At 41.0% G+C, this 16,396-nt stretch overlaps 1 protein-coding gene across 1 annotated transcript; it reads left to right on the top strand.

Annotated features, from left to right (window-relative positions):
* Nucleotides 1–3,779: 3,779 nt before the first annotated feature.
* yeats4 (YEATS domain containing 4) lies at nucleotides 3,780–10,019 on the top strand. Its single transcript, XM_088347196.1, has 7 exons — nucleotides 3,780–4,013; nucleotides 4,097–4,216; nucleotides 4,285–4,351; nucleotides 7,442–7,536; nucleotides 7,596–7,685; nucleotides 9,595–9,682; nucleotides 9,767–10,019. Exons 1-7 carry the CDS (start codon nucleotides 3,963–3,965, stop codon nucleotides 9,934–9,936), a joined length of 681 nt encoding a protein of 226 aa, XP_088203322.1. The 5' UTR covers nucleotides 3,780–3,962; the 3' UTR covers nucleotides 9,937–10,019.
* Nucleotides 10,020–16,396: the final 6,377 nt, after the last annotated feature.

Here is a 16,396-nt window from a genome sequence, read left to right as displayed (position 1 = left end):
AGGGGATGGTGTCATAATAGTCTAGTTTGCAATATTCCTTGATCTGTGCAGCCCTTTGAAACTGTGATCAAGGGCTATACAAATAAACATGACTTACAGATGCATCAGACGAAAATTGAGTTAGCGGTCTTGTGGTAACGTGTCTGTGCCGTCACGGCCGGGACCCTGGTTCAATTTTTGTTGCAAACAATATTTTAAATAATTTTTCGGAGTCCTCAGTTCAATCTTTAAAGGGGCTGTGTGTTTTATTTGGCAACTAGATGTCGTTGTGTTTTTTAGTGCAACTGAAAACAAGTGCCTAAAAGATCAAAGAATATAAACTAAGATTCCTAGTGACCATTTCGGACATTTAAAAAAAAAAATTGGGGGGTGGTGGGGGGGCGTTAGTTTTTGTCATTTTCAGGTACCTGTGGCAGCTAGATGGTGGGCAATTACAGTATGTCTGCTTCCTCTCTAGGAGCTTCGTGTTCGGTAAAATAAAATAATATTTCTTGACCTACTGGCATTTAAAAATAGTTTTTAAATCAAGGTGTATGGAATATTGTATCTACCGGTATATATATATATATATATATATATATATATATATATATATATTGTGTGTGTGTGTTTGCGTGTGTGATTACCACTAGGGATTCCTGAATATTACTGTCCTTTTAAGAGTTGTCTTTTGAAGTTATAACATTTACTATCCAATATTGATATGGATCCCAGAATTAAGAGGTGAAATTCAGGTAGTGGTATATTTATTGACATTTTAAAATTTCAGTGGTTAAAGCAGGTGTTGAAGGAACCATATTGGCATAGCACTCATGAAAAAAAATCGTACTGCCCCCCCAAAAAACAAAGCTTGATAAAGGATATACTATATAAGGAAGGCAACACATACTGTATATATACTGGACTGTCTCAGAAAATTAGAATATTGTGATAAAGTTCTTTATTTTCTGTAATGCAATTAAAAAAACAAAAATGTCATACATTCTGGATTCATTACACATCAACTGAACTATTTCAAGCCTTTTATTATTTGAATATTGCTGATTTTGGCTTACAGCTGAAAAAAACTCAAAAATCCTATCTCAAAATATTAGAATACTTCCTCAGACCAAGTAAAAAAATAATTTTATAACAGCAAAACTAAATCAAACATTTGAAAATGTCCATTGATGCACTCAGTACTTGGTTGGGAATCCTTTTGCACGGATTACTGCATCAATCCGGCGTGGCATGGAGGCAATCAGCCTGTGGCATTGCTGAGGTGTTATTGATGCCCAGGATGCTTCGATAGCGGCCTTCAGCTCATTTGCATTTGTAGGTCTGGTGTCTTTCATCTTCTTCTTAACTATACCCCACAAATTCTCAATGGGGTTCAGGTCAGGGGAATTAGCAGGCCAATCAAGGACAGTGATGCCATGGTCAGTGCACCAGTTACTGGTGGTTTTGGCACTGTGGGCAGGTGCCAGATCATTCTGGAAAATGAAATCCTCATCTCCATAGAGCTTTTCAGCAGATGGAAGCGTGTAGTGCTCTAAAATCTCTTGGTACACAGTTGCATTTACTCTGGACTTGATGAAACACAGTGGACCAACACCAGCAGCTGACATGGCTCCCCAAACCATTGCTGACTGTGGGAACTTCACACTGGATTTCAAGCAACTTGGATTTTGCTCCTCTCCAGCCTTTCTCCAGACTCTGGCGCCTTGACTTCCAAATGAAATGCAAAACTTGCTTTCGTCTGAAAAGAGGACTTTGGACCACTCTGCAACTGTCCAGTGCTTCTTCTCCATAGCCCAAGTCAGATGCTTCTTCCGTTGTCTTGAGTTCAGAAGTGGCTTGACCATGGGAATACGGCTATTGTAGCCCATTTCCCGGACACGTCTGTGAACTGTGGCTTTTGATACCTGGACTCCAGCTTCAGCCCACTGTCTTTGAAGCTCCCCCAAATTCTGGAAGCGGCTCTTCTTCACAATTTTGTTAAGGCTGCGGTCATCTCTCTTGGTTGTGCAGCGTTTCCGGCCACATTTTTCCCTTCCAACAGACTTTTTGTGGCTATGCTTTGAAACTGCACTCTGTGAACAGCCTGCTCTTTGAGAAATTTCTTTTTGTGTCTTACCCTCCTGATGGAGGGTATCAATGATGGTCCTCTGGACAGCAGACAGATCAGCAGTCTTCCCCATACTTGTGATTTAGTTTACTGAACCAAGCTGAGTGTTTTTAAGGCTCAGGAAACCCTCGCAAGGTGTTTCGAGTTAATGAGATGATTCAGGTGATTAGTTGAATAGCCTACTTGTATACTTTTTCATGATATTCTAATATTTTGAGATAGGATTTTTGAGTTTTCTTAAGCTGTAAGCCAAATTCAGCAATATTCAAATAATAAAAGGCTTGAAATAGTTCAGTTGATGTGTAATGAATCCAGAATGTATGACATTTTTGTTTTTTTAATTGCATTTCAGAAAATAAAGAACTTTATCACAATATTCTAATTTTCTGAGACAGTCCAGTATATATATATATATATATATATATATATATATATATAAACAGTTCAGAGATCCTTTAACCGCATGGGTGTCAGAGGACGAATGAGAACGCCACTCTGGCCAGCCATCTCCACTGTAGACGGTCCCTGTCCTGTTCTTAGGTCGTAGCAAAGTTGGCACCAGTTCGATTTCGGTCTTCCTCACCTCCTGCCCCCTTGAACTGTGCACTGGAGAATTATCTTGGTCAGTCCTGATGATCTGGTGACCTGAAGTTTCCGTCTGTGCACAGTTGCAACAGTTATTTGTGGGGTTCAATGTGTCTTCTAGATTTGGTTGGAGTCCATGTCTCACAAGTGTAGATAAAGATGGAAGAAACCAGCGCTTGCATGAGTCTGATCTTTCACTGCTATGTTCTTGTCCCCCCAGATGGGTTTAAGTTTGGCAAGTATTGTTTGAGCTATCCTGGCTGTGATTTTTAGGCATGACCCCTTTTCTCATTGGAAAGCTTCAAGACATTTAAATTTGGCGACAGATTCTAGCTCTCTGTGCTGATTTCCATCCCTCACTGGGTTAATGCTTTGTCCAGGCTATTGACCAGATCTCTGAGTTCCTGTTCGTCTCATGCTCATCCGGCATTATCATCAGCAAAACGGAGATTATTGATGTTGCATGCTACAATACTGACTATACTTTTATGTAGCTATATTCGTAAAAAACAATGTTTGCGTCTTATTTTTCTGTCCTGCAGGAACCATATAATTTTCCGTTATCAAAAACATTTTGAAAAAGCACTAGGGAGCGCCAAACAGGTGCATGCATGCAGCACCAGAGCCACCTGTTAACAACCTCAGGCAATAAAGACAAATTCATTTTGGATCGCAACCACCAATTTGTTCGGTTTTGGGTGGATTGAAAATAATTTCCATCACCATCCCCCCCTCAAACGCCAATCTTTAAAAAACAACTTTTTTTCTATGTATTCGTTATTCCTAATGTTCTAGTGCAGGGGTGCTCACAATTCTGTCCACTCCACGCATCGGCCCGGTATTGCAGTACCTCCGGGAATGGTGCATTCGCAATGATCGCAGCAAGGCTTTAGGGCTAGGACCTTAGCTTGGCCTTTTGGCTGAGAGTAAGTGTCCCGGCTCCTAGGCTTTGTAGCGTATTATGAACTGACCGATAACGGATAATGGATAATGAATAACGAAGATAGATCAATAACCCTTAAAAACCCCAAACCCCATTCGTTATTTCCGGTGTTAATGAGGCTCATAAACGACTAATGGTTCCGCGTGCCTCTAGTGGATTGCGGACATGAATACTACTTGCACCCCTGGTTCCACTTCCGGTGTCCATGCGCCGTTTTGTATACAAAAGCCGACAAAATGCGACCGTAACAAATGTTCTCATTTGTCGAACAGAAACGACCATTAAACCCTTGTCAGGGCGTCCATTTAAAGTTTTCCCCTGCATAATATGTTTAAAAAGATGACGGAATTCGGTCCAGATTCCGGCGGGCGGGTTAAGGTAAACAATAGACCGAATAACCTTCCCCGTTTCTAATGAATTCCCAGCGGACTATTCGTATTTGCATTATATTTTGTGTGCAGGGAGTTACTATTGTGAAGCCGATCGTTTTCGGAAACGTTGCTCGATATTTCGGGAAGAAGAGAGAGGAAGACGGTCATACTCATCAGTGGTCTGTTTATGTCAAGCCATACAGAAATGAGGTGAGATACTAGTACGCACTGATGTGTCTTTTTTTTCGTTTGCATCACTCAAAACAAATCTGTTTTAGGATATGTCTGCATATGTGAAGAAAATCCAATTCAAGCTGCACGAAAGTTATGGCAACCCCCTTCGAGGTCTGGTGTTTTCAATTAATTCATACCTGTCGACCCCCTTATTAATGATTGCAATTCCCGTTTGTAAGCGACGATAACCTTACAACACTATGTGCAACTCATTTACTCGCAGCAGGACATATACTATGTAGAGTAAACACAGGTAATTTGTGTAAATACGTTTATTTTATTTAACAAACTAACAACACAAAAAAATCTACGTCTTTCTCAGTTATTTCCATATTTGCCACTCAAAGTGCTGTATAAAACATTCAGTGTAAAATGAAACTCTCTTCTTTATCACCACCGAACAACCTGAAACACCCAACACACAGAAATACACAGTGGTTAAAATATATCCATCCACCCATCCATTATCTGCACTGCTTATCCTCAGTAGGATCGCAGGGGTGCTGGAGCGCATCCCAGCCATCCTCGGGCAGTGGGCAGGAGACACCCTGAACTGGTTGCCAGACAGTAGCAGTGCATACATGGACAGACAATTCGCTCACTCATTCACACCTAGGGACAATTTGGACCTGTTGGGAATTAAATATTAAAATGTACCGTTTACCAAATTGTTCAAATTAGTTGTCTGACTCCATTAACCAAACACAACCTATATTCACCCAACAATTCGCGCTCGTTTCTTGATGGAAAAGATGAACAAAAATAGCCGACATTTTCACACGGGGGCAGATTTAATTTCATAAACAATTTAACTCCGTGAACTCCACCGAATATGGCCGAATTAGTGTCGTTTTCGTCTCTGGGAAGCCTTCTCTCCAGTCCTCTCGCTTTCTCCTCTCGGCCCACGTCTCCCCGCAAGATGGCGTCTTGACTCTTACGTCATCAAGGCCTTGTTCTCATAACATCGCCTGCCGTCCTCCGTCAGAGTCCTGTTATCAAATTTCCCTAGTCAAAATGTTCTGCATTTGGAACGGCGTGACCTGTCATTGAACTATAGCGTAGTTGGTGAAAATCTTCATTGCACTCAATAAATGTAAGTTGTATTCAATCGTATAAAATCCTTTATAGTCAAATGTATAAATCCTTCACACCGGCCAATTCACCTGACTTGCATGTTTTTGTAATGTGGGAGGAAACCGGAGTACCCGGAGGAAACCCACGCAAGCACGGGGAGAACATGCAAACTCCACACAGGAAGGTTCGATCTCATGACCTCAGAACTGTGCTGCACACGCGCTTACGACTGTGCCGCCGTGCTGCCCATTTAAAATACAATTAAAACAAAATACATAGTAGTAGAAATCATACATGATTATGTCAAGGCAAAGACTAACCATTTGAGGAAAAGGACCTGAGGAAGGCTCATTCACGCTAAAAGGGATGGCAGCAGATGGTCTGGGGATTTTCAGCCATTGAACCACACCCTATTATTGTGCCTCCGCCCCTGTGAAGAAACACTGAAATAGTAATAATAAATAAATAAAAACCCTGCAGAATAAAAATTAGGTATGGTACAGTAAAAGTTTGGAAGTTAAACAAATCAAAACTAAAAAAGAAAATGTACGTAGCAGTGCAGAATTTTCCAGACTTTATCTGTTCTACAGATGGTTTTACTCTGTAACAGAAAGAGTCCCAATTTAGTTTAATTTGCTACAAAGATGTCAATAGTATCAGGTCCCATTGTTTCCTTGTATTCTGTGGGGGAAAACTCATTGTCTACATTCGGATGAGGAAGGCAGTGCAGAACTTTGTAAATCTCTTATCAATACGCGCCAAAAATAAATGCTAATTCGAGGTTCACATTTGCTTTGTGTATCGTGACAATTTTGGCAATCTATGATGATGTCGTCGTCCGCTTCTAGTGACCATGAAGATCCAGGTTTGAGCTGAAATGGGCTAGACCAGGGGTCGGCAACCTATGACACGCGTGCCAGCAGTGGCATGCTGAGGGTTAACCAGTGGCACACGAGCGCACGGCAAAATGATAGATTATTTTGAAAAAAATGCGCAATTTTACCAGAAATGTTGATATTTTCAGTTGCGCGCGGTGTTGTTTAGAGGCTTTACGGTAGCGCCCTTCCTCTGCTCCGTGTGCGAGTGTGTGTCTGCACAGCGACTCGCAGAAGAGGAGTAATCCGTGTTTTGACCCAGCCACAGAAACACCAGCGCGCGATAAATAAATGAATAATGACAGCTCCTTCAGCTAAAAAAATTAGTTATTTGACTGACAACTGGAACTTGTGCAAAAATATGACTACTGTTTGTGCGTTATGCCTTGCACATATAGTGTTAAACGTCATTAGGAGACGAGACATGAATTCAAGGCGTAGACATTAAAACGCACTGTGTCCAGGTACGGCAAACAAACACAGACCCTAAAAACCTTTGTCACTGCTAAAAACACCGCCACTGAAGCAAGTTATCACATTGCTCAGTACATACATAGCAAAGCACGGAAAACCATTTATATATGAGACCAAATCAGCTGATATTTCTGTTGCACTTATTTTCAAGTAGCCTTCTGCCTTGTTGCTGTTATTTCAAGTTTTGATATTTTCTGCAATAAGATTTCATTGATGAATGGTATGGTAGCTGTCACTATCACTTGTTTTCGATTGTAATTCATTGTTGATGAAGAATGGTTGTTTCAAGGTTGATTCTTAAGGTAAAAAGTTGAAGTCATGGATGTCTACAGGCCTCTCCACATGTTGCTCACATCCATTTTTTAGTTTGTTGATGAGCAAGAATAGTGGAAGATAAATTGGTCAGTTATACTATTTATGCATATCCATGTTGTATATTCGGACTGGTGTAAAATTACAGCTCTTTCGGATATAAAAAAAAATGTTGTGCGAGTCATTGATCTTGGTGTGGCACACTGATTTACAAGGAAATTTGAAAGTGTCACTTCTCACTGTAAGGTTGCTGACCCCTGGGCGAGACAAATTAGATTTAACAAAAATAATATTTTAAATTAAAAATAAAAAGACATCCCGTACAAACATTTTTATATAGGGTACACAATTTGAAATGATCAAAAAGCGGAAAAAATCCAGGGGAAGGAAGTTGACAGGTATGATATTGGATCTTGTTTATGCTTGTGTACCGCTTTAACACTTTCTAAAACTACCTTCCCATCAGTGGTGACCAAGCCCCCTTATGAGATCACTGAGACTGGCTGGGGAGAGTTTGAGATCACCATCAAGATCGTATTCATCGATCCCAATGAGAGATCTGTGAGAGACAACGATTTATTCAACCACTGTATAGGATTCTAAACTATATCCTTTTCCAGGTGACTCTTTACCATCTGCTGAAGCTCTTTCAGTCCGATTCCAGCGCCATGCCCAAGAAAACGGTTGTGTCGGAGTTCTACGACGAAATGGTTAGTCCAAGATTGATTTTGAAGTCCGCCTAAAACGTTTTTTTATAGTGGCCATATGTGTCACAAGATGGAAGCTAGGTTATTTTCATTCCACAGCCTGTATTTTCCGCATTTTAAGCGCACCGGATTGTAAAAAAATATATATTTTCATTTGTTAGGCACACTCGACTGTAGGGTCGATGGAATTAAAACTACGGTAAGACGTAGGGTTGCATAAAAAATAAACATACATATAAATAACTTATTTCATAGAATATACATTAACATGATAGTATCTGGTTTGAACCACAAAAGTTAACTAATTCAGCTAGTGAACGACGTGCAACAAGTTCTTCATTTTGTTTTCCTTTTAGCAAAAAAAAGAACATGTTAACCAAAAGAGGGCGCTCCAAGCCAGCTCTAAATGTTTCTTAAAGGCAGAACAGTGACCTCCCTCTGGCACAAATGATTGTGAATCAAACATTATATCTATTTGATTAAACATACATAATCGAAATATACAAACTATTGGTTGAAAATGTCTTAATTAATTGACAGAGCACTGAAAATTGGATAAAGACAAATACATTTGTTGCATTTTGGTTATTGTAAGTAACCCCTTGTACAATCTTTTGTTTCCTTTTAGCAACAAGCAATAAACAAGTCAACCACAAGAGGGCACTCAAAGACCAATAAATATGTTTCTTATAGGCAGAACAGTAACCGTCTGCGGTATGAGTTAATTGTGACGATGCATTTCCAATTTCATCCACTGTATTTTCCGGTATCAGAGAGCCCTTGCCTTATTGCACTCCGGTTATTGCTGGTTCACGCCTTTGCAGATTCTAATTTTATTTTGTCTTTATTGTTGTTGATATTGTATCGTGCATTGTGTTCTGTTAGACAGCACATCACAGGGACAGATGAAGCAGGGCGCTCTGCGTTGGGTAGGGGTGACTGTCTGTATGCACGACTTTGATAGGCTGGGGATTGCTTTCAGTCAAACAGCCAGGGTGGGCTACTGCAGTCAACGTCTCTGAACCAACACAAACTAGGAAGCACCTTGACTGCTAGCTCCTAGCGGCTATTTACATTGAAAACAAATATATCAATTAAATCAAACTGAGGAAAGTCAGAAGAGCATAACAAAAAATGGGATAACCAGTGGGTGCTTTGTGGATTATTAAGAGCCGTGTTGCTGGTCCAGTCTACTGTTAACAGCTAGGCTAATAACTCTTCGAAGCCACCACTTCGGACCCTGTATCTTGCCAACGCCAGGTCCACTAGCCATGGAACAGATGACCTGGATCAACAACTTGTAGGAAACCGCTACATTTGGGACTGTTTCATCTGAATCATCGCGGAGATCTTTCTCCATACAAGGACACCCTACGGCACACTTTGCCTGCCGGTCTCTAAACTGCTTTCTTACACTGAAAGGAGCCCTCCAATTTTGTTTGACTTTTGCATAATGACAAAAAAACGTGTATTTACCTGCAATTGTCTGTTGTGTGTTATTATTTTTTTGGTCCATAATTGTTATTTTGTCACAGTCGTATACTTTCAGTCAGTAATGATGTCATCTCGAAGTAAGTTTAACCCTTTGGGGCTTTTATGAGAGTGTGACGCTACTTGGCGGATTTTCACTTCTCGCCGGGGGTACTGGTCCCCACGAACAGCAAAAAACAAGGGATCTCTGTATAAATCGCTCTTTCACATTTTTGGCTAGTTTGGGATTTTTAAGTTCGCCTTATAGTTCAGAAAAGACAATAATTCTTTCATTCCAAATATAATCTTTTAGTGCAACATGACAGTTAATGGCATCAATATCATACTTTATGCTACTAAGTGTTTCAGGGTATAAAGAGGCAGATTCCCCCACAGGAAAAAACTCAGGAAATAGAGAATTGCAATATTTCTGTATCTTTAGATCTTCCAGGATCCAACAGCCATGATGCAGCAGCTCCTGACCACGTCAAGGCAACTAACACTGGGGCCTTACAAGCACGAGACGGAATGTATGTTCACCCCAAACGTAGACATGCATGCTTGTTAAAACAAAGTTGTATTTATCTCGCACATTTGGTCTTGGCCTCACTCAGTCGGCGAGCTGGAGCAGAGGACCAAAGAGAAAATGGAGGCGGCCAAGAAAAGAACCAGTCAGGAGATCACAGAGTTGAAGGACAAGCTGAAGGCCAGCAGGGAGAATATCAACCATCTCAAGATGGAGATTAGGAAACTAGAGGAAGACGGAGACCACAAGGAACACTGACTATGTCACAAATTATGAAAAAAAACAACTGTTTTTTGTACTGTATTTGTGATTTTTTTTTAAAAAAGTTACATTGTTTTTGATTCTTGCCTCCATGAGTTTTTTTTCAAGTTCAGGGGAAACCCAATAGAAACTAGCTGTTCTAATTCCTCTCAGCCTGGCTGCACAATTATGGGTGATCTTAATGTTCACATGAACTCCCAATCTAATCCACTCACAGTTGCTTTTCAGTCGCTGACGGATACATTTGGTTTTAATCAAACAGTTGATGTGCCCACTCGTCAAGGCCGTAATATTCTAGATCTTGTTCTGCCCTCAGGCGTGTTAACCTCAAACGTTTTGGTGTTACTGTATACTAATTCAATCTCTGATCATTATCTTGTTAAATGTAAGGTGCTGTTTAAAGTTTATTGTGTTAAGGAAAATTTAGGTTTTAGCAGTCGCAATATCCACCCTCCGTCATCAGCTCGAATAGAACTATTACCAGCGCCAACTGCGTCCTTCCCTTATTCTTTGGGGCCTGTTGAATGTAAATCTAAATGGTCTGCATTTATACTGTTGACTCTCTTAAAAATGATTTTAATACTGCTTTGATGGGATCCAATTTGCGAAATAGGATCTAATGTAATACAAAGGGTTTCTTAAAAATGTTTCAATTTTGAAAAGTGATCGAAACTGTCGCCATTTTTCTCAAGTCTGCTTAAAAATGACTCTGGTGGCTTCGCTTTGCCATTGCATTACTTCTTACCTTGTAATTAACAGCAGCTATCATTAATTTGTATGGCATTGTCCTATGATGCGTAATTTTCCCCTACCCGCCACACCCAAGAGGACAGGTGCATGTCACACCTAAACTGGGTACTATGAGATGTGTATTAGCTCAAGAGTTACATGTATATATTATGGACATTTGTTATGGGCCCTGCAAAAAAAGTTTGTGTTTCGTAGTGGTAAATTGTAACAGGTATACCATCCTGCAACTGCAAATTGTTTTTTTTTTACCTAGCACCGGTAAGGGGAACGATTTATTTCTAAGAACATTTACACACGTACAGTTCAGGTCGATACATATATTCGCCAGTTCCTCGATATGAAGAAATCAAAAGTCACTAAAATTGCTTATGTAAACCGCTGCTGAGTTTGTGCTTTCGCAAAATACTCGATTCATATCGGATGAATGGTACTAGAGAAATTAGAAAATGGGCTTTGAAAATCCTTTAAAATGCTTGAATTTGAAAACGGTGTACGAACCCTGGATGCAACTGAATGAGTGAGCCTCGAGGACCCAACAAGACCCAGTGGGAGAGCCGAGAGAAACACACAAGTTATTGACTATATCAATTCTTCAGGACTTCATTGCGATCCCTTAACGACTAGGGTCGTTAAGGCACCATCTCCTCTGGTGTGTCTCGGATACGTACAGCCTGTATTATAAGTCGCATGGGCAGCCAAAAAGAAAAAAACAGCCTGGTGACGCCCATCCCTCTCCAGTCCAACAAAGTTGCCACTAAAGCGCCGCATAAAAATGTCGGCGGTGGAAAAAATTACTGCAGCAGGGGTCAGTAAAGAACCCCGTGTAGTGAACCTTTGGCTGAGACCGCATGGGGTAAGCGTGTCTTCATGCTTCATTTAAATGTAAATGTGCTAATACAGCCCTTAACAACAACCCTTTCGGTGTACCTAAGAGCTTTACCGTAATAACAGAGAAGCAATGAGTGAAAACCAAACAAATAACACGATAAAACAATGAACACAACAGCATATAAAAAGTACCCCTGCTAGCTTACTCTAGTTTATTGTGACGACATCAGTTTGTCATGCTTACATACTTCTGCTTCTGAAGCAAAACATGTTCCAAAATGTGTTTTTTAATTTCATATAATTCGTGCAAACCATCTAAAACGCACAATTTGACTTTGCCTGACAACTTTTAAAAGCATCATGAGTTTTTTGTTTTTGTTATTTTTGTTTTTTACATGCTTAGTTATCTTTCCTATTAAAATGTTCCTTTTCCACTAGCATACAATTTTGTTGAACGTGAATATTTTTGAAAATATGTTTTTAAAAAATGTTTTTGGTCAATTAGAAAGAAAAAAAACATGCAACGTAGCAAAATTGCGTTTTTATTTGCTCAATGACTTGAAATAATTCAACATATAACAAATTACATTCGAAAAATATACAGTATAGATGTTATATAATTGCATACATTATAAAAAATCTCATTAAACTATATGAAATATAGAATTCTTAAATTATTTTGTACTATTTGATATCCATTATTGGTTGGTTGGATCCCTTAACTATTTCCCGTGGTGTGCCTTAGGCAAGTACAGCCTCGTGGCTCCCATCCCTCTCCAGGCCATCATCATTTATACTATATATACACGGTTGCCCATTGCCCTAACATGACCCCGCCCGTCTGGCGCCAGCTGCGGCTCGTTGCCTGATTGGCTTCCCTCCTATTAAAACTCATTGCTTTCATTCACTCCTTGTCAGTCCGTCAATGAACCTCTGTGCTTGCAAGACCTGTGTTGTTGTCCGGTATCCCGCCTGTGTATCCAGTATTCGGTATCGATCCTGCCTGTCTTGTCCTGTACGTTATCTTGCTCCAGTGTCCGGTATCAACCCCGTCTGTCTCGTCCTGTCCGGTATCTTGCTCCAGTATCCGGTATCGATCCTGTCTGTCTCCTCCTGTCCGGTATCTTGCGCCAGTGTCTAGTTTCCGATATCGATCTTGTCTGTTTCCTCCTGCCCGGTATTTTGAACCAGTCTCCAATATCCGGTATCGATCCCGTCTGTCTCATCCTGTCCAGTAACTTGCTCCAGCCTCCAATATTCGGTATCGATCCCGTCAGTCTCCTCCTGTCCAGCATCTTGCCCCAGCCTCCGATATCCAGTATCGATTTCGTCTGTCTCCTCCTGTCCGGTATCTTCCTCCAGTCTGCGATATCATTCCCGCCCGTCTCGCCCTGTCCGGTATCTTGCTCCAGTATCTGGTATTGATCCCGTCTGTCCCGTCCGGTATCCCGCTCTTGTATCCAGTGTCTGCTATCGACCCCGTCTGTCTCGTCCTGTCCGGTATCTCGCTCCAGTGTCCGGTATCGACCCCGTCTGTCTTGTCCTGTCTGGTATCTTGCTCCCGTCTCCAGTATCCGGTATCGATCCCGTCTGTCTCCTCCTGTCCGGTATTTTGCTCCAGTCTCCAGTTTCCGATATCGATCTCGTCTTTCTCCTCCTGTCCGGTATCTTGAACACGTCTCCAATATCCGGTATCGATCCCGTCTGTCTCATCCTGTATGGTAACTTGCTCCAGCCTCCAATATCCGGTATCGATCCCGTCTGTCTCCTCCTGTCCAGTATCTTCCTCCAGTATGCGATATCATTCCCGCCTGTCTCGTCCTGACCGGTATCTTGCTCCAGTATCCGGTATTGATCCCGTCTGTCCCGTCCGGTATCTACCCCTATCATAGCAAAAATGATCAGCCATCTCCCACGTAAGGTAATTACCGGTAGGCTATCATAATCAAAGTTGTTTTTATTGTAAAATGTGAATTTAAAAAAATCCCATATAATTTATGTCTATTTTATTCTTTATTTTTCAGATTTCTCCGCTTAATTTCTTAATATTCCTCCTTTATAGGATGCTTTTGGAGAGGAAAACAAAATGTTTGCAAAATTATGTTCTGTAAAGTTTAATGAGAATGTTATTATAAATCGACCCGGAAAGGCATGGGTGCCGCCGGGCTGTTCTTGCCCAAGACACACCACAGGAAGTGGTGCCTCAGTGGTCGAGGAATCCGTGAACAGTACATTTTACAAGTAGAGCATCAGCATTTTTTAATCAAGGGCAGTATTCTTACCGTAAATCATTTTTTTAAATTAAGGATATGTTTATGAATGAATTTGGTTGACACGGGTATTGTTTAAAAACTTGTCCCAGTTTATGTTTCATCCTAGTGAGAGTTGTCAAATATGCATGTGCACCTTGGTCAACCCCATTGATATGCAGTTTTGTTGCCCGACTATCGGTCGAAAAGTAATGAATTACCGAAAGGGGATGGTACCCTGAAACCTGTAATCGAAGGATTGCAATGGTTTTAGGGGTGACATATTTTCAGAGACACTATTGTGCTTTGACTTTACATCATTTTGACCAGAAGTAATATCTCCTTCCATACCACTTGAGCAGAGTCAATGAAGCCTTCTTTCATCTCCAGCCAGTGCGTCCAATTTTCTTCACCGAGTGTGTTCAACCAAATTTTCCATATATCAGTGTACACAAGTGGTCCTGCTAGAATCGACTGTTCCTTGGGAAGAGAGAATGGAAGATGCGTTGAAAGGAAGAGAGCCAAGTATGAGAAAGGGTATGGAAGACCCGGAGCGATCCTATAGAAGTAGGGTGCAGAGGATATACCAGGCAGTCTCTCATCAGGGCACTTAAGATACTGGGAGTGAAGGGAATGTACAACAGGCGAGCCATTAGGGCTCCATGTCCTTACAAACTCTCATATTTTCCCTTACAAAATACATTTTTTTAAAACGTTTATTTATGCAGTTTAACATGTTATATTGCACATGTGTTTCGTTATATCATATATATTGTTAATTAACATTTTGTTGTGAGGTACTGAGTTGCTCGACATGAATGAGATTTATTGTAAAGTGAGAAAAAGAAGTAGCTTGGACGTTCACTGTAGAAGGAAAAATACATGCAAATATAATGAAGTAGAATAATACATTTTCTTATTCAAATTATTCATTCATTTTCTGCATTAAATTATTGTTGGTAATATACTGATTAAAGGGATAACCACAAACCTTTTTTTCATTTTCTCCTTTTATACTTCCTTTTTTTCTTAACTTCTTTATACAACATAATAATTCGTAATATAATGCATCAAAGCAAGTGAGCCGTTTGAGAGTCGGTTCTCTTTAATGAGTTGAGCCGAAAAAGCCGATCCTCTAAAAAGAGACGGACTTCCTTTCACGACATAACTACCACATGAAATCCGATGTTGAATGATGCATGATGGGAAATCCCCAGGCGGCAGACGCATGCGCACAGTAGCATCAAACCGCTCGCTTCGTTTGCAACGGCAAAAACTATACCGAGATAGAGGCTACCGCGGCAAACTCGTTTGACTTGATTGATTTGCCGTTTCGTGATAGTCGGTGTATACCGGACGGTACCCATCATTGACAAATTTGCGTTTTTCCGTACAAATTTTCTTGTACGTCGTACAGATCTTAAAATGCATAATAAACGTACTTTGTACAGTAAAAAAGTACAGGTTGACAGGTATGTAGACCAAGCGGGGCGACACGCGGTCACAGGCTCTTAAGACACAAGCCATGACTCGATCAACCCTGGCTGGGTCTCCTGGGCAAGGGTCTGTTATGAGACCCGAAAAACCCAGTGTACCCAGGAGTCATACATTGCACCAAAAGTCTATATTAGAACCACACAAGCATTGCACAATAGTTACAACACCCTGTCAAAAATAAATAGATCAAGTCAGGTTGTTTGTTGGCGTATTGGAATGCGGTCCACCGACTTCTTCATGTGCAGCGCAGTCTCATTTCATTTCCGTCACAAACCTGGAAGATACATTCGAGTCTCTGATTAAAAATGGAATTTGGATCCAGGTGAAAACACAAGGAAGCACATAAATGCCTGTATAATTACTTATCGATTCCATCACACGGGCTTCTTCCGTATTAAAGATGTTTTTTTTATTCTAGTTTGTCTGCACGCAAGCAAAGAACTGGTCTGGCGAGCATATTTCAGACCTGAATATCTAAACACACAAACACTCATAAACCAGTAGCACTCATAATAGCAGTGTGTCAATCGTCCATCACAAAGCGGCACCGTGCTCGTCTCGTTTCTATTAACCTGCGGCTACCGAGTGTTCGGTTTCTCAAGAACACCGATAACCCAATGCACCCTCTTCAATGATACATCATGTAACCTCTCTCGGTTCTCCGAACTGCCGTGCAGAGAGAAGGAACGGTTGCCGTGGAAACCGAGCAGGGCCTTTGAAAAGGCCCGCTCGCAACGCTCATTGGCTCCGCTACAATGTGACCCACTTAACCAGGGGTCGGGAACCTTTTTGACTTTGCGCCAGGAATGCTAAACCCCATCTCTATTCCAAAGTTACATTTTCAGGGCAATTCATTACACCGTGTGACGTTTGATGATTGCATAAAATATCCATCCATCCATTATCCGCACCAATTATCCACACTAGGGTCGCGGGGGTGCTGGAGCCCATCGCAGCATCTTTTGGCAGTGGGTTGGAGACACTCTGAACTGGTGGCCAGCCAGTTAAGGGCACTCAGAGACAGACAAGTCACTCACTCATTCACACCTAGAAACAATTAGTAACTAAAATGCATGTTTTTAAAATGTGGGAGGAAACTAGAGCCCCCATTCAAGCACGGGAAGAACATGCAA

Source organism: Urocampus carinirostris, chromosome 11 (assembly GCF_059441175.1).
Source record: "Urocampus carinirostris isolate Australia breed hairy pipefish chromosome 11, RoL_Ucar_1.0, whole genome shotgun sequence".
Lineage (NCBI taxonomy): Eukaryota > Metazoa > Chordata > Actinopteri > Syngnathiformes > Syngnathidae > Urocampus > Urocampus carinirostris.
This window is presented reverse-complemented; position numbering and strand designations above follow the sequence as displayed.